The sequence below is a fragment of the Apteryx mantelli genome, chromosome 3 (assembly GCF_036417845.1).
Source record: "Apteryx mantelli isolate bAptMan1 chromosome 3, bAptMan1.hap1, whole genome shotgun sequence".
Classification (NCBI taxonomy): Eukaryota; Metazoa; Chordata; class Aves; order Apterygiformes; family Apterygidae; genus Apteryx; species Apteryx mantelli.
Window position 1 is genome coordinate 56,004,896 of NC_089980.1, and position 17,681 is coordinate 56,022,576.

Here is a 17,681-nt window from a genome sequence, read left to right on the forward strand (position 1 = left end):
TGTGTTAAGGTTTCCAGCACTGTGTGTGGGCTGAATCAGCGAGTGAAGTAATTTATTATTCTCCATCCGCAGAAACTTCCTGGCATAATTTCACAGGAGACAAGGGCATCGTCACAGTAATATGCCTGGCCCCTTTGAATTCAGATCTCAGAGCAAAATTCAGGAAGACTGGAAAATGAACTGAACAGAACAGAATAAAATATTTACTATTGTCTCTACACAAAGTGCTGAATTTTATACTGCCTTTCCCAGAACTATCTGGATCAATGAAAACCCTTTTCGACAGAGCAGAGACATAGTGCTCAGCAGGAAGAGGAGAGCCTGCTTGCCGATCAATTGATATTCAAGCTTGGACCAAAGCATTTTTCCATTCAAGATCTAATTATTCACCGCTAGCTTTAAGATTAGTGTTCCTCCGCCAGGGTTAAAATTTATGAAGCATACTTGACAGTGTTTACATAAAGTAACGCTAGCAGCAGTAACACTGAGAAATTTTCCTCGGGCGCCAGTGAGTGCCCATTCGTGCTTGAGGAGAGCAAGCCTGTCTGACAAACGGATTTAATTTCCATAGCGCGAAGGAGATGGGCGGCGAGGATGCGAGGGAAACAACAACCGCAGTGCCGATGAGACGGGTTTTTCAGCCTCTCTGTGCTCCCTCTCTGGAGGGGGAACCGCCGCCGTGAATAACAAACAGGGAGAACAGAGGAGCGTTTTGAACAGAAACCAGGGCAGCGCCTGGGGGCCGGGGGCCGGGGCTCCGCTTACGTAACCGCGGGTTTAAAAGGGAAACCCCGGTCACCTCCCGAAATCAGAGAGTGGGGGAGAAGCAGAGCGCGAACGTCTTCCCTGAAAAGCAGGTTTGAGGCGTGTTTCCTCGTGCCGTTGCGGTGGCTGTGGCGAGGTGAGGGTCACGCGTGTGCCGCGGGCTCTGCTGGGGCAGGCGGTGCCTTTCGGAGAGGTCTTGCTTTCACCTCCTGCAGCGGCGGCAAAGCTTTCCGCCCCCGTCTTGCCTGGCACGGTGTCTCTGACCGAGCTCGCCTTGGGGCGCCGAATCCTCGGACACGCCAGCTGAAGGCAGGGAGAGACTCGCGTTCTTCGGAAGCGGGAGCTCTATCTTTAAGCACATGCTCATTCCTAAAACCATGGCAACCCAACTCTATTGGGGGGGAGGGGGAAAAAAAGCCTGATAAAAGAGTCCACATTTAGCAATTAGAATGATGCTTGTGCACCCTGGCTTAAAAATGGCTCAGAAGTAAAACAAAAAACTGACTGTAATTAAGTCATACTAGGATGAAATATGCTCCCAGGTGTAGCAACGTGTGTGCAGCCAGAGGGCAAGTGCGAAAAGATAAAATACAAAGATCTAAGAAGCACACCAGTGCCTGATGCACCTTTGTCAGGGAATGTTAATTGAGCGAGCGTAAATGACCAGCAGATTTTGTGTCTGAGCTTTGTACAAAGACACAAACGTCAGCTGAAAGCAAAGCTTCTAATTCATTGCCGAGTCGAGCCAGATTTCCTGTGACATAAAGCAGGAGCAGTGCAGTGGCAAAAGTGGTACAGCTGCCACTGCCTTGCTTGCCCGCAGCGCCACAGCGCCAGCATTTCTTGCATGCTGCTGGCCCCTGTACGGGGACTGTGAGCAGCGCAAAAGCTGAAAATTTGCTGGTGAAACTGTTTTCCAGAGAATGTTGAGTGTTTTAATTCAACGATTTTATTGATGGAGTTTGGGAAAAAAACAAAAAAAACCCAAGAAACAATGATCCCTGCGCTCCCAAAGTTACTGACAACTTTTTGTTGAAGAAAATAGACCTGAGCCCATACACACTAGAAAGCAAAAAAGATCAACTCGGCCAAAAGCCTGAGGACTTTCAACTCAAAGCTTTCTTTGTGTGATGGAGCTGCCAGAGTACCACCCGGGAGCGATGAGGCAGCTGCCTCCCGCTCCCGGCTGAGCTGGGAGCACTGTGGGGGCTGCTGCGGGGCTGGTGGTGGGGCCGCAGGGCGGCTGCAAGCCTACGGCAGCATTTCAGAATCATGCGTAAAGGCACAATGATTTAAGGAAGAAAATGCAGTGGCTGCAGGTTACATGATTTCCCCTTCCCGCACTTATCGTTCACAGCAAACTCATGAGCCTGGCAGCTGTATGCCTTTCATAGCCATCTGCAGGTTGTACAAGTGCTCGGGGACTGCTCCTTTGCTGAATGCTTCTTGGGTTGGGATGCTCAGGCAGGAAGAGGAGAAAACACCTTAAATATCTCAAGCAGTTTACTTAGGCCTCATGCGCATGATGGCATGTCATATGGGCCCATACTCAAAGCTGCTTATAGACCTCATTACAGCTAAGGTAATCAAGTTGTTTAAATGAAGATCAGGCTGCAGAGGCAGAAGTTTTCCATCCCTTCTCTGCTTCTGGCAGCACAAGCCGGTTGCTGTTAGTCACCCCAGCCCTGTGCGACACCTTCCCCAGCCCGCGGGGCTGTGCAGAGCACTGGGCATGGCAAGGCACAGCTGCCTCCGCCTGCTGTGCTGCCGGCATGCCTGCCTCCGCCTGCCCACACACGCTGAGCAGCCTGTCCTGTGCCTTGCTCCTGGCTCTCTCCTCGAAGTCTTCATGCACCTGGGCATCACAGGACCAACCATGCCTGACTGGCCCTCTAAAATCAGGGTACGGTTGTTAGTTCAGTCTTATTCCTGTTAGAGTCTTGGGATTTTAACCACTAACTATATTGAGGGCAGTAAATGGGACTAACTTTAATCCAACTGCGGCAGCCCCAGTTTGGTTTGCTGTTTAATTGCTTAAAGAGGAAGAAGTGGCACGGCAAAATCAGAGGATCATTTCAAAAGCAGCAGAAAGACCTCTGAATCCCACCCCTTATGCATAACAATAATTGGACTTCCTAGGATCTGAGAAACTGAGATTGGGAGGGGTAAATTCCCTGTGGAGAATGGGATTGGGATCTGGCAACCTAATCCATCTAGCTTTAATCCTGTCCTTTTCAACACATTTTGTTTTTAAAAGGAAAACAAACAAACTTTTGAGCTTCTGGATAGGTCAAGAGGGAAAGAAAGGCTAGAAACTGAGAACTTGATCATTTCACTCTGCATGGGAGTACATATCCCATTTACTCATGGGTTCACAAGCTGCAAGTTAGAGATTAAAGGCAATTTATCCAAAAGAGAAAAATCTGATCTGACAGTACAATAAAATGCAGGTGCAAGGAAATGTGCATTTTTTTGACTCTGACATAAAATGGACTGAGTTATTTTCTAGTCCTAGAATAATTTTTTTCTGCATAATAGTCTGTGTCCATCTTAGTAAATGTTTAACTGCAGACTATCCAAATGTACCTGGTCTGGTTAAAGGTTGTGTATTGATCTGTAGACTCTTCTATGAATCCAGTGTTAAGCCACACTCAGGTTTCATCGGGTCCTATCTGGCATGATCTAACTCCTTTCAGCCTCCCAGCTTGTGGCGCAAAGCGGCTTCGTGCAGTGCCACTGGAGACGTTCAGAAAGGGCCCTCCCTTTGGAAAGGGCATAAATCCACCTGTGATCACAACACAGCTCTCCAAGAGCAAAAAGGTGCTGAGAGAAGCCTGCCTGTCGTCCGAGGGGGAGATTCAGACAAGGACAGAGGCTAGTAAGCACGCTTATTGGTTTTGCTTTGAATGTCAATTTTTCAACTCAAGATTTCATGCTTTTGTGAAAGGCTCTGGGCTGACTCCTTTGGGGAATACAATGTTTCCTCTCCACAGATCTGACTTAGTATAAATGCCGGCAGTGAGAACTGTCCCTCTTGCTGCTTCTGTTCATGAGAAAGGAGTTAACGTCATGGCTCTGGCTGTGGTAGAAAAGCAAACTCCAGGCATCAGTTGTGCCTAATGACACAGCCATAGTTTTGCTGCTAGAGCAGATGGCACAGTCTTTCCCATTGCTGCTACAGGAAAGATTAAGGAGGGCTTCAGAGACCCAGGATCATGATAGAGAAGAACAGGGAGGGAAGGACAGTGCCTCCAATTCCTGGCTTTTTTGTTTCTTTTCCTGAGCCTGGCCCAGTCTGGAAAACACAGAGGAGAGTAGAGTGGAAATGCACTAGCATGGTGGCTGGGTTAAGTATGAAGAGAAATTTGGAAGAACACCTTCTACGGTATTTTTTAACCGGTTGTAAGCAACGTGGAAGCCCTGCAGTACTGCACGTCCCCAGCTGCAGGACCTGGGCTGGGAGCATGCTATGTGCACTAGTTGCTGTGAGGCAAAGAGAGATAGAGGAAGGGAGCAGAAGGGACAGCAGCAGTGACTGCCACTGCTTACATGCTATTTTAGAGGATGGGATGGGAGTTAACAGGGAAGAGCAAACCTTGGGTGAAGACATGGGACTGGAACTTGAGCTCTGCAGCAAGTCTTCCCCCCGTGTCTGTGTGGAGCAAATCATTGAGGGTCCGACCTGCAGGCACTAGCTAGGAAGACATTCAGACATCCTGAGGGGCCATCACAACAACAAACAATCCTGTTTTGCAAACAATCCTGTTAGATACCAGCCTACAATCTGGGAATGTAGATGTGCACATTGATATGCATATGTACTTGGCAAGGTATATATCTAATTACCAAACATCTGTGCATCTCAATTTTTGTATTTGCAAGATAGTGGTGATACCACAAACTGGAGTATTATTAGTCATAAAACACTTGGAGATCCTTCAGTGAAATGAATATGGTTGTACATTAACAATCAGGCTGGGAAGGTGTCAGGCCTTGAATGCTGGATTTAAACCCAGACACTTCCACCCTATGTAAATGGAAGTGTTGGTGAGACAGACATGACATTGAGTGGTTTAGAGCCCTTCTCAAGATTTTAGTGTTGGTATATTTGCATAAGGAGGCCTTGCGCATGTTTTCCTAGTAGCATCCGTTTCAGCAATACAGTAAGAATGAATGCTTGCACTGGGCTATGGAAACACAAAATGCTTTGTTAGTGCCAAATGTTATGTTGCCTAGACATACAAAGCAGGATGGCTCAGTGGCTGGACCTTAAGACACCTGGTTTCCCAACCCATTTCCCACATAACAACAGGCAGACCCCTTAGCCCAACCATGTGTCACCAAGACTTGGTGTAGCAATGTGCAGAGGTAGCTCTGACTAGGTCTCGGGAGCAATATAGCTGCATTATTATAGTGTTTTGCCAGAACTAATACACTCTCATTAGCAAGCCTAACTGGTCCAAGTGCATGACTATAATGTTTCCAGGGCCTGAATCTTTAGAGTATTCCTGTGGGTAATGCAGTCTAATCTCTGGCTAGCATTTTTCCCACTTGCTGCCACTGAAACTGGTGGCCATTTCACCCTGGACTTTTCAGGGAGCAGAGTCAGACCAGCACTAAATACAGCAATTTTCACCTCTGTAACTCCAACGCAACACTAACACCACCCCATAAGAGTAAAAGAAACAATATTTATAACAAGCTAATCAATCTTCCTTCCTTTTCTTTAGCAGACACTGTGGAGGTGGTTTTTCAACATGAAGCTGGCAGCAAGTCTTGTCTGTTTGTTCACGTGCCTCACAGCAGTGGCTTATGATCGCGTTTACGTCCACCCCTTCAATTTGTTTTCTTTTAACAAGAGTACCTGCGAGGAGCTGGAGAACTTGGTCCAAGAGGGAAAGAAGACATTTGTCCCCATCTCGATCGAGTCCCAAACCACACCTGCCTATGAAGATGACCTGAACAACAAAGTCAAGCTGGAAACCAGGAACTTGAGCATCACCAGGAGGCAGAAACTGAGCTACCTGAAGGACTTTGTGTACGTCCTCAGTGTGCGGTTTTACAGTGAGCTGAGGGAAGCACAGAGGGGCCAAAACCTCCTCCTGTCCCCAAACAGTATCTATGGCTTGTTGCTGTCCTTCTACCTAGGTGCGTCAAACCAGACAGCAATTGATTTGCAGGGTTTGCTGGGATTTGTTGCTCCCTCTGGAGACCCCGACTGCACCTCCAGAGTGGATGGACACAAAGTCCTTTCAACCCTGAGGACTATCGAAAGCCTCCTGGTCAACAACGGGGACAAGGAGCTGCTCTTTTCTAAGACGCTCTACCTGTTCTCTGCACCTGGGGTGCCTTTGTTCGAATCATTTGTGCATGACCTGGTCCCCTCTGCTGACGTGTTCTACGTCCAAGCTGTCAATTTTACAAACCCAGGTGAGGCAGCAAAACAGATAAACACCTTCGTGGAGGCCAAAAGCAGGGGCCAAAGCAAGCACTTACTGACAGACCTTGATCCAGCCACCAACCTGCTGTTTGCAGTGGACGTTCACTTGGCAGGTAAGAAACAGCAAGGGCTTGTTTCAGAGGCAAACTGCGTGGAGGGCAGGTAACACCCCTGTTTCCACCATTCATCCCATTTAACAACCCCATGCTGCTGCGCTGGGCTGGGCTCTGTTCCTGGGGAGGAGGCAAGGTCGAGCCTGGCCTGCAGTGAGAGGAAAAGGTGCAGTGCCAGAGGTGTAGCACCACATACCCAGGTGCTGCCTGCTTTGCTGCCGGTCCTGCCATGCGCCTGCTCTCCTCACCTCACCAGCGCCCCACCAGGGCAACGGAGAGGAGGCAGACAGACACTGCGTCAGAGAAATTAGCCTCAGCTAGGAAGCAAAGGATGAGAGGATTATGCAGTATTTCTTATCAAAAAAGAAGAAAGAATTGTGAGGGGCTTCTAGAAAAAGTCGTCAGAAAGTAGGTTTAAAATAAACAAAAGGAAATACCTTTTCACACAACATATGGTTTCAGAGGGGACTGTGTGTCACGGGCTATTGTGCAGGCCAGATGTACAGATTCAAAAAAAGGCTAAAAAAGAAAAAGAAAAGTCAAAGACATGGCTCCTCTAGTCACTATTAAACACAGAAGTCCAGAGGCAACTTTGGGCTCGGGAAGCAACTGAGCAAGCTGCCAGCTGGGAGAATACCCAAAATGAGAAGACTTAAGGCAATTCCTTAATTGCCTAGGGCTGTTCCATGCTGCTGGCCCAGATAAGCCCCCGTACTACCATTGAGCCTCCTCTTCTGAGCTTTTCGACATCTTAGCAACTGAACACAATACCAGAGGTTGCAGCTTTATGGCAGCCTGCATACCAATGACTAAATTTCAGAAGACTTCCAGTGAGACATAAGTGTCTAAGCAGGCATCTACTGCTAAAGGTGGAGCTCATGAAATGCTTTGGGCCTTCATTTTTCCACTTGTAAAGTGGAGATCAGATTTTCTTTGCCTTTGATGGGTGCTGTCCGCTGAAGATCCATCATGCTTATAAACTGATCCGAGACCCTTGGGTGAAAGGTGTGAGTACTGGGACCAAGCACCTCAGCTTTCTCTTCATCAGTGTACAGTCAAGCATACAGATGGCACTGTAAAAGCATTTCTTGCATTTTAACCTTGTACAAAGCTGCGCATTGTTGCAAGAGCAGACTTTTCCTTTAGCAGAGCAATTTCTTCCTCTTGTTCTGTATTGGAAACTTGTTATTTTATTAGTTTAGAAGCACATGTTTGAGGGTCTGAGTCACTGGGTCAGTGCTATTTCCTCTGCTCTCTCCAGAGGATGCCTGCTGAGATGCAGTCTCCATGTGCGGGCTGGAAAAAATTGGCTCAAGGATGAATGAATCAGATAAACAACTATTTTCTAATGAACACTGGAGATGGACTTCAGCATTTGCTTTGCTGTTTGGTTATGGAGGGGCAACCATGAGAGCTGGTGCTTGCAAGCTCCACATCCTGCCCCTTTAAATTCAGGAAGGAAAAAATATATTACTTTGCTCTGGAACACATTACATATGCACATAAGATATTAGCTATAGTCATAGAATTGATAAAAAACAGCAAAAACAAAGATTAAATATTGCAATAGTCTCACTTGTTTGCTTGCGCACAATTGTCACATTTGCAAACTGGATGCTAAGCAGGGACTACATTTAGAAATCTAATGATCATGAAATATTATTACTATTAAAGAAGCAGACTTTTTTTAAAGTTGCAAAATAATTACAAATGAACAAATGAAAATGGATGATATAGCACAGTGAGACTGCAGAATCTTAATTCCCTCACCTGCTTTAGGCTGCTTTTCAAATAAATATAACCTTGAAAAACTTCAGTTTTACCTAGAAATGAGGTGGGGTGCTTTTTGCCTTTTATTATTATTATTATTACTACCCCAAAAGTCATAACTTTCCACTAAAAGTGAGATCTCATTAAGGTTGTCAGACTGGCATAAAAACTGTATTACAGAACATGGAGAACATTATCTGAAGCAGAGAGGTCCCATGTTTCTTTCCTGTCCTCCAAAGGCAGTACTCTAAAGTACTCCTGTACTCTCCCAGGCTCTCAGGCTACCTCTTCACCCTGTGACTGACAGCTTCCACGATTTTTATTTCCTTTCCGTCAACTTTCTTTTTTTTTTTAGATACAAGCTTTTTTCCCTGCTCTGATGTGGCTCACAAAATGTTCCTCAGCCCCGTAGTGACTGTGTCCTACTCCAAGAGAATTCAGTGCCATAACACGTTTCTTCCAGTGACAGCTAGCACTTTTTATAGAAGGGGTGTTCATCATCTTTGAATTTCTTTGTTTTGCATTCCAGGTGTTTGAGGGAAAAGCAGGGTTTCTCTGATAAATAGCTCTCTTCTATGTCCTAAAAACTGCTGCAAGGAACAGAGACCAGTTGTCGTATTAAGACTACTGACTGCTTTTGCAGCACTTTCAGGAGAGTGCATGCTCAGCTCCCAGTCACTCCCTTCGCATCATAGCATTATGTGGAACGCCTGGCAGAGAAAAACACGGCTGAGGCATCCAGATCCTCACCTGGCAAAAGGCTGATGGGAGCCATTTCTCTCAACACAGCAATACTGATTTATGGTGGTTCACGACTGGCCTGATATTAATGAACTCAGTCCCACAGACAATAGCAGAGCTTTGACATTTTGCATAATCAGATCTAAGTGCACTATTGCCAATAAATAATTAAAACAGTACTGCTGAAGAAACAGTTTTATCTGCTTGGCTCATTTATTTGCCAAACCAGTGATTTTTTTCCCACTGGCAGCATTTAACAAAACAACATACAACTAGACTGTGACATTCCCAAGCACCATTCTTGCTTCAGATAGCAGCCTTTCTGCACGAACATTTGCATTTAACGTTCCAGAGGCAATTAGCTTTCTGGTCCTTTGAGTCAACTCTTTCTGGAGAGCTCCTTTTACTTAATAACAATATAAGGACAGCCTGGAGCAAATCCAAGCATCCATGGCTGATAGAGGGCAGTGCTACTTCGGAGAAAAAGGGGAAGGAAATATCAATAAGCAGCCTATCAGCTAACCTGCTGCCTTCTAAATAATTAGATGTTGGTTTATTTCTCGCTAAGATTCTTCATATTCTTTCCAAGATTATTTAAAAATAGTTACTATCACAACCTTATATGTTTAGCTATCTGAATGCCCAATTCTTTTTTCCTTTTATCTTTGTTACAATCTCAGCTTCTGCTATCCTGTGCCAATAAGTTCTGCAGGTTATACAGATGCTGTGAAAATGACTCCTTTCTGCTTTCAGCTTATATCCCTTGTTCTAGTAAGATGAGAGAAAAGTGAACAACTATACTTCGCTATTTCTTGTTGCTTGGCTTACACCTTTCACATTCCTACCTGCTGCTTCTTTTTGGTGAAGTTAGTGTACTAAGCGAAAGTGCCTAAATGCTCTTTTTACGCAAGGTCACCTAAGGGGCAAGAGTTTCTTCATGCAACAATTTATTATGTATTAAATGTTTTAGGGCCCAGGATTTATTTGGATTTATTAGAGAATAGATTGGTTAACAGTACACCTAGGTCAAGTCCTATTTTACACCAATATTACTTTAATGCAGGGAGTTACTTTCTTTACTCCAACACATAAATCTGTTTTCCTAATTCCTTTCCATGAAAGAGCAGTTTCAAGATTTCTGATCTCTGCCCTTCTCACTGATGGCACTAGTTTCTTTAATATCAACAGGAGTATCTGCCTAACTGGGCAGCAGCATTGATCTATGGCAATGGGCAGATAACCTGTTGAAATGCAAAGCTGCGCAGAAGCAGCAGCAGATGAGAGCAAGGCTTCCTATATTTGTGAACTGGGTAAGAAATTTATATTAAGGTTTAGAAAGTGTTCAGACATGTCCTTTCAACCTTCTTGGCCCAACTGACACCTCAGTATGATGCTTACGGCTTACCTCTTTGCTTTGGTTCTTAAGAACACCTGAGGCGAGGCTTGGCGGAGAGCTCGCTGTAGCTGTCCTTGCACATGCCTCCCAGCTGCCTCTGCAGCGGGCTCCCCCTGCCTAAGGGCATCCCTGCAGCAAGGGCTGTCCCTGCGGCGCTGGCCATGGAAACCCAAACAGACCTTCCACACAGACCTAAAAACAAACCAGGAACCATTTGGTAGCCTCGGAGGAGGTAAGCAACCTAGCAAGCAGAAATACTGTGTTCAGGAAAGGTCACAAGGTTGGTGGAAACACAGCAGCTCTGGTAGCAGTCTGATGTTTGTTTGGACCTTGGATCAACCTCTACCTGATACCATCAGAGGGTACTTAAAAGGCAGGATATGTATGTTTAAGTAGCTAAACATGATTTACACACACAAACCTTGTCTAATGCACAGTGTGTTGAACAAACATATGTAATTGTTAAGAGCAGGGGAGGGAAAAGGAAGAAAGAGGAGAATCAATTACTACTTCTCCATCTGTTTTTCAGTCAGTGTTAAGAAGGCCTTGCGGCTGAAAGAGCCTCATGAATTCTGGGTTGATTCGAACACAAAGGTCTTGGTGTCTGGGATGTCAGTGACAGGGACATTCAAGTACAAAACTGACACCAGCAAGACCTTCGCTGTGATTGAAGCTCCCGTCAGCAAGAACGCTCTGCTAGTGCTGATGCAGCCCATTGATGGCAACGACCTGGACAAGATAGAAGCTGAGCTTCCTTTGCAATCCTCTGCCTGGCTTCAGGATTTGTCACCAAGGTATGGTTCAGACACACAAACGCCCTCCCATAGGAATGAATAAAACAGGCTGGATCTATAGCGCGAGCCTGCCTGGTTCTTGCTCTTTGGCAATAGATGGATCCTGCCCCAAGGAAGGTGTAACGTCTAGCACAAACACAAATGCATGGAGAACCCAGGAATGCCATAACACTAGCAGAAGAAATTTTTACAAGCTTTCCCTCCCTCAGCCCAGCTCATGTTCAGATGCACAATGAAAGCTCCTGAAGCTGTATTCAACCTACCCTGGGTAACTGCGCAAGTTGTCAAGTCACAATCTCGGATCCTCGTTTGGTCCTTTCCTTAGTGTATGGCAACGCCTGGTTCTGATTTTGACAGTTTCACCCCAGCGGAGCTTGACTTCAGTAGGACCAGCATTTTATCTGCTAATATTTCAGGGTAATAAGCAAGTACTTTTCTACAGCTGACAACTGAAGACCCTTACATGGGATCATTTTGGGTTTAATGGTGTACCCAGAGGCAGACTTAGGGTGATTTCCCACTTTGAAAGAGTAAAGCAAAGTCCACACACACCTGGCAGCTGTCTCAGTTCTCATACGGAGCACCTCTTCCAGATACTCTTCAAATGCTCACTCAGCAGGATTGCCCAACCACCACACTTTATACCAGTGAATACTCACTCGCTTGTCTGTCTGTCTCTCTCTTTTCTTCAGACAAATTAAATTAACTTTGCCAGAGTTAACAATAGAAGGCAGCTCTGATCTTCAGGAACTTCTTGCAGATATGAAACTGGCTACATTGCTGGGGAAGGACGCAGATCTCAGTAAAATAAGTGATGCCAATCTCACTGTTGGAAAGGTACAGTACCTATCACTAGCATTAAAAAATATATATATCCCTCCTGCCTAATTTTTGGCTATTTAGCTGTATAAATTTACCTAAATCAAAACAGTAAGAACCATGTGGAACACATGATCAGTATAAGACTTTCAAAATGACCAAATGGTAGCGACGACTTTTTAGATTAACCTGTCAGCAGAAACAGGTTTGCCTTAAACTCTCCAAATTTCATCACTACAGGAAACATAACTTGCAATGCAATAGTGAAGTTTGAGGTGTGTGTGTGCTAGGTTCTGTACAAACTTCGTTACCAAACAGCTCAAATGATTCAAAGTGCCACATTTGGAGAAGGTGGTGGAGGCTGCAGTTATTAGGCAGTTTGGTATAACCCACAATCACTTTAAGACTATTCCCAGAAATTGCAAATACAGAAATAAGTGCAGCACACTACCTCACCTGAAGATAAGTTCAAACATTCAGTCACAAGAGGAAGAAGGGGAAACTTAAAGAAGGGGGACTGTCTTTCATAAAAAGAAGGAAAATTATATTCTGAAAGAGTAATTTCAGTGCCTTTACTTTTTTAGTTTTTAGAAGGTATCCTACCTTGGAAGCTCTGTCAGGGGCTTCAAGGATACCAAGATTTTATGCAGCCCAAGTGCACAAGCAGTTACAGAGCTTTTTCATGTGTTCCGGAACAAATACCTCAAGGTCTTATATAAACATCCACCAATTGTATCTTATGTGTGGTTACAGCTGATCTAAGTTACTGGTTACTTCATGTGTTTTTTTCATTTACTTATACTTTCATTCATAACTTCACTATTGTGCCCTGATGACTCCAGACTCACTCACACATTTGCTTTACAGGTAATAAATAAAGTACTTTTCAAACTCAGCAGTGATGGAGCAGATCAACCAGAAGACCCTGCAACACAAAAGGAAGATTTGGTGCTTCTGGAAGTAACGCTGAACAAGCCATTCCTTTTAGCTGTTTTTGAAGGGAAGTCTAAAGCAATGCTTTTCCTAGGCAGAGTAACAAACCCACTGAGCAGCGTTTAAATGCAAGCACTGAAAAGGGTGGGCGAGGGGGAAATAAATGATGCATACCCTGTTTCCCATCACCTTTTTTGTATTTATCAGCTATTTTTATGATCTTGTTGAGTACTTAGCTTTAAGACAAAGCAGATAGTATTTGAAATATAGCTTCTTAAAAGCTACAAAATTGTCTGCAACATTCCTTCTTTTTTCACCTATTTAAAATGAGATGACTCAAACTTTCTCCATCTTCTCTTCTTTCCCTCTTCCCACTTTCTCTCCCTAGTTTCTTTTTTAAGGCAGTGAGTACAAAACAGTAGTCAGCAAGACACTGACTTTATTTTTTAAAGTTCTATGAAGGGCAAGCAGCATTTACTACAGAAAGGTACAAAAAAAAAGGACCTCTTTATTCCTTAAGAGGTCACTTTTAATTTTTAGTTTGGTCAACTTTGCAGGAGAGACCCCATTTTAAGGTACAGAGAAACTTTTACAGTTATCAACAAAGATTTCTAGCTTACTCAGCAACATTTTCCTTTAAAATGCTGCCAACAGCATGGGCAGGCTTTACCTGTCCCAGTGAGAAAAGATTTTGCCTTGGAAGTGAAAACACATTCGTAGAAAGTTTCTTCTTTCTGTAGCCTAAATAGATATGCCTATTTAACTCTATGGAAAAGCTAAAAATAGGGCTCAGTAGCAATATGAACTGCAATGGAGTATCTATACCCCGATAGATTTTTTTTTTCCTTTTTTAGAAAAAAAAAAGGCCTACTATTTCAACACCATTTCATTACTTTGTAAGCATTTATTACAGCCTTATAATGAAAAAGAACATTACTGGTTAGAGCCTGGACTTGAAATCCTTAACACATCCAAGTCACGTGTTCTTAAAAAATAGCATTATTGGAGTTATCTGTACTAATGACAGGTGTGCCACTACATGAGTAAAAAGGGCTTCCAAGGTCCAATCCTATTCTTAGTCATAAATGCTTAAAATTTTAAACTGGAACAACAGATTATCAGACTTGGATTTTGAACCAGGAAGAGAAGAACTGGGAGTGAAATCTTGATACTAGGAAAGCCTATGGGAGCTTTGCCTTTGATTTCAATGGAGCAAGGATTTCCGCCCACCTTTCTAGACTTGTCTTTAGTGATGATGGCATTCAGACAGTAATTGCAAACCTCTTTGGTATGGTAGCTCATGGTCATCCATAGTAGCCCAAATTTCTAACCAACTCAAAATCACTAATACCGGTAGCCTCCTATCAGTGATGTAGATCCATGACAGATCCATCCACCTCAATGGAAAAGAATGAATAGCACAACCCACTCCTGGGAATACTAGGATTTCAAAGGTTATGATGTAGCACCTATCTGTTTATCTGATTATACTGTACGTATTCTAGATGCTCTAACATCTACATATTGTGGTTGTTGTACACAGAGGCAGTTTAACTGTAAATGTGCAGAACAGGAAAAATGCAAATAAAACTACTCACAAATTGCTTTAACACAGTTGAGTTTATGTATAACTAGATTCCTTGTTCCAGCTTTTGAAATTTGCTTTAAGTCAGATTCATGTTTTATACAATATAAATTGCAAATCATGCAAGACAGCTAACAATACAGCTTTAAGTGCAAAAGAGGCAGCTTCCAAGTGTTCATACATGTCATATTAACTTAAAAATTATTCTATTTATGAATAAGAGTCAGAAGGCAACATCAGTGGCATTAGCCACAAATAAAATTTTAGATTTTTCCATTTTTACAATGAAGACAGATAATAATGAAACAGAGCTTCTGGCCATGCCGCTGGTAAGTTTTGGGGCAAAATGGCATTATTTTTAGGTGGGCACTGCATGCTGCTAGAGGACTTCATGCCCTGCTCAGTGATTACAGGAGAAAACAAAACAAAACAAAACACCCCAACAAAACAAACAAAAAAATCCCCAAGCCACTTTGCAGAAAAGAAACTTTGTGGTGGAAAGCACCTGCCCACTGGCACCCTGGAGAGAGGGATACACTGGCCAGAGCAAGAACTGGGAAGAAGGAAGTGCTGGAGCATGTACCGTAGCATCAAAAGGATAAGCAATATAAACCCAATGTTCAAATATTCAAAAATGCTGAATCTCCTCCTTTCCCCAACAATATATATTCTTTTGAGATTTGTTCCTGACACAGTTTTATGCCTAAAATTTTTACTGCATTTTACTCTTCAATCTGGAATCAAGGAAGTTGTAATAGAAACATTTTTTTCTTCCTTAGGTACCAATTTTCTTGATGCCCAAGTTCTAGTTGCAGAATCCTTAGTACAGGTGTCAATGAAGAAGCCAAGAAGAGCTCAGATTGACTTTCAAACCCATGAATGGATTTGCTGGGCTGACAGTTTGAACAAAAGCTCTCGTTCTCTTTATATAAACTGGAATGTGTTAGTATAGATGCTCCCTTGGCAACTTCCACACTAGTACTTTATAGTATGTAACTGAATATTAAAAACCACAGAAGCACAATTAACACCAACTTACAGGTCTGCCACTTCTCAGTAACTTTTATGTTATTGCCATGTATAGTCTTTCCAGCTTTCTGTTTGCCCATCAGAATTTGGATGCAAAGAAATTGCTACTCAAATGTAAGGAATGTTTATGGCCTCCCTCAGTGCCACCAAATTCCTCAGCAGGGGACAGTAACGCCCTGCCTGAGGCGTGCCGGAAGCTTAGCGAGCAGGGCAAGCTCTCAGCTGCAGTCTGTGACTCTTCAAGGTCTCCTGAATAAAGCATCTGAAATCATTCTCTAACAGATAGGAAACTTGGAGAAGGAAAACAAAAATATGAAGGACAAGCTTGTTAAGTTTCAGCAAAACAAAGCAGTTACTCACTGAACACAGGTGAAGAATAATACTGATATAAGCTTATAAAAATCTAGTCAGTTTGCTTCCTTATCCCTCCCAGTTAAAGCACAAAAATATGGTAACTGTTGATGGAAGATTCAATGAGTATTCCTCCACACTGAGTTGTCCAGCTAAATATACATTTAGTTAGTTATATTTAGATAACAAGCTTAAATCAAGTGGTCTGGTCTACTTTTAGTGAAGCCTGTAAACTTGAGCACCCAATCACCATTTTAGAGAAACCATCCCACCACTCTTCCACAACTCAATGCTATAATATAAAACTTCTTAAAAAAAAAAAATTCCTTCCAAATTTAGAAAGGTAAATTTTCTAAAAGTCTCAGAAGGAAAGAAGAGAAGGCACAAGATCTGTATCACTCGTTAAGTGATTTCTGCTTCTGCAAAAAAATTCCAAAGGATAGAAGAATAAGGATGAGAAGCAGAAGACGCCTCTATTAGAGCCCACTTAAATGCTAGATCCTCTCTTCCCAGTTGATGCATACTATTTGAAAATGCTAAAATCCATTTTACTACAGACAAAGTAAATTCACATCTGTGCTCTTCTTCAACAGAAGTATTGCACATTTTTCTTTATTAACATCTTATTCCACTGAAAGAAAATGAAATGCTATTCTTTAAGCAAACAATGACAACAAAAACTAGGAGAGCTGACATAAAAACAGCGATGTAAACGTTTACAGCCCTCATATGGCTACTCACATAATTTTTCATTTGTTATACAATGTAATTTCCTATCCTGAAATTAAAGCTAGTCTTCAGTGGAAGAAGAATGGAACTGAGCCTGTAAACTTAGCAAGCTGATGATGACAAGTTGGAAGTTTTATTATTGCAAGACGACCTGGGAAACCATGTGCAAAAAATCAAAAGGCAAGTAGCCTTTTCATGCTTTTTTTTTGGTTTGGTACACAGATTGCATGCTCTTCCCTGATTTTGAAGGATACAAAGCTATTTTCCCTACAATCACTAGTATGGACAGACCTCTTGATATGCAACTCTCATGACAGCTGTCACAGAAGTTTAAATTCATAGATACACACCTTCCAAAGTAAGTAGTTAAACAATGCATTTGCAACCTTGATCTAAGACTACAGTGTACACATTCACTTTCATAAGTAAGAAAACATTGCTGAAAACAACAGTAGCTAGTACTGGGACAAGGGCTCTGTTCTTGAGTCTTAAAAGCAAATGATATCACATGTGCAGACACCAAGCTTTCTAGGTTCATCTATTAGAAGCTTGGAGAAATATAATACAGACAGGAGAACAAACTTCTTGTGCATAAGTAGTAAGAGTTATGTTCATTCAGTACTGTGCAGTTGAGCCCTTGCCTGGCTGCGGATCTCCACACCCCTGAATGAGACAAAACAGAATACATCTGACATCCAACAGTGGGTTCACTTAGCTGTTTGTTTCTTCAGCAATAAATCTGGATGCTCTCTCAACTGTGTATCGTGCCATGTATGGAGAGATGCTAAGCAAATTATAAGAGCCAAATTCTGCTCTCCATTACTCAGACTGAATCTGAGAAGAGTTAACATAATTGTAGTGATAATACTTCCCCCTCATCCCTCCGCTTTTATAAAATTGAATTTAGAAAAGTCTGTAATAATCACCTATCCTACTTGCTTCAAGCACACTGATCACATAATTGCATCTTTTCAACTAAAATATGGTAAATCTCCAACAGTGAGGAATAAAAGCTTTAATGCTGTGAAAGGTTTGCTGACTACAACTGCAGTGCTACATAACAGCCATGTGCTACCCACTCATTATCTAACTGCTGAGAAGATATGGATCATCTCCAACTTTCACCTTTAAGGCCTGAGCTCTCTAAACATTTTTAGAAAGAAGTGTGTCTTGCTAACTAACAAACATGAACTAGAACTTGAATTCCAGTGCCAGA

General features: G+C 42.9%; 1 protein-coding gene across 2 annotated transcripts; it reads left to right on the forward strand.

Moving 5' to 3' along the window:
* Positions 1-797: 797 nt before the first annotated feature.
* On the forward strand, positions 798-17,668 carry AGT (angiotensinogen). 2 transcript variants are annotated; one of them, XM_013946107.2, is made up of 5 exons: positions 798-857; positions 5,496-6,318; positions 10,755-11,019; positions 11,712-11,856; positions 12,706-17,668. In XM_013946107.2, the coding sequence occupies exons 2-5, from the start codon at positions 5,523-5,525 to the stop codon at positions 12,895-12,897; spliced, it is 1,398 nt and encodes a 465-aa protein (XP_013801561.1). In that variant the 5' UTR covers positions 798-857; positions 5,496-5,522; the 3' UTR covers positions 12,898-17,668. The 2 variants fall into 2 exon arrangements, with proteins under 2 accessions (XP_013801561.1, XP_013801560.1); XM_013946106.2 differs by lacking the exon at positions 798-857 and adding an exon at positions 861-901.
* Positions 17,669-17,681: the final 13 nt, after the last annotated feature.

Coding starts and splice junctions, on each gene's coding strand:
- AGT (XM_013946107.2), top strand. CDS start 5,523: ATGAAGCTGGCAGCAAGTCTTGTCTGTTTGTTCACGTGCCTCACAGCA. Junction 11,020..11,711: donor CTTCAGGATTTGTCACCAAG/GTATGGTTCAGA, acceptor TCTTTTCTTCAG/ACAAATTAAATTAACTTTGC. Junction 11,857..12,705: donor CCAATCTCACTGTTGGAAAG/GTACAGTACCTA, acceptor TTTGCTTTACAG/GTAATAAATAAAGTACTTTT.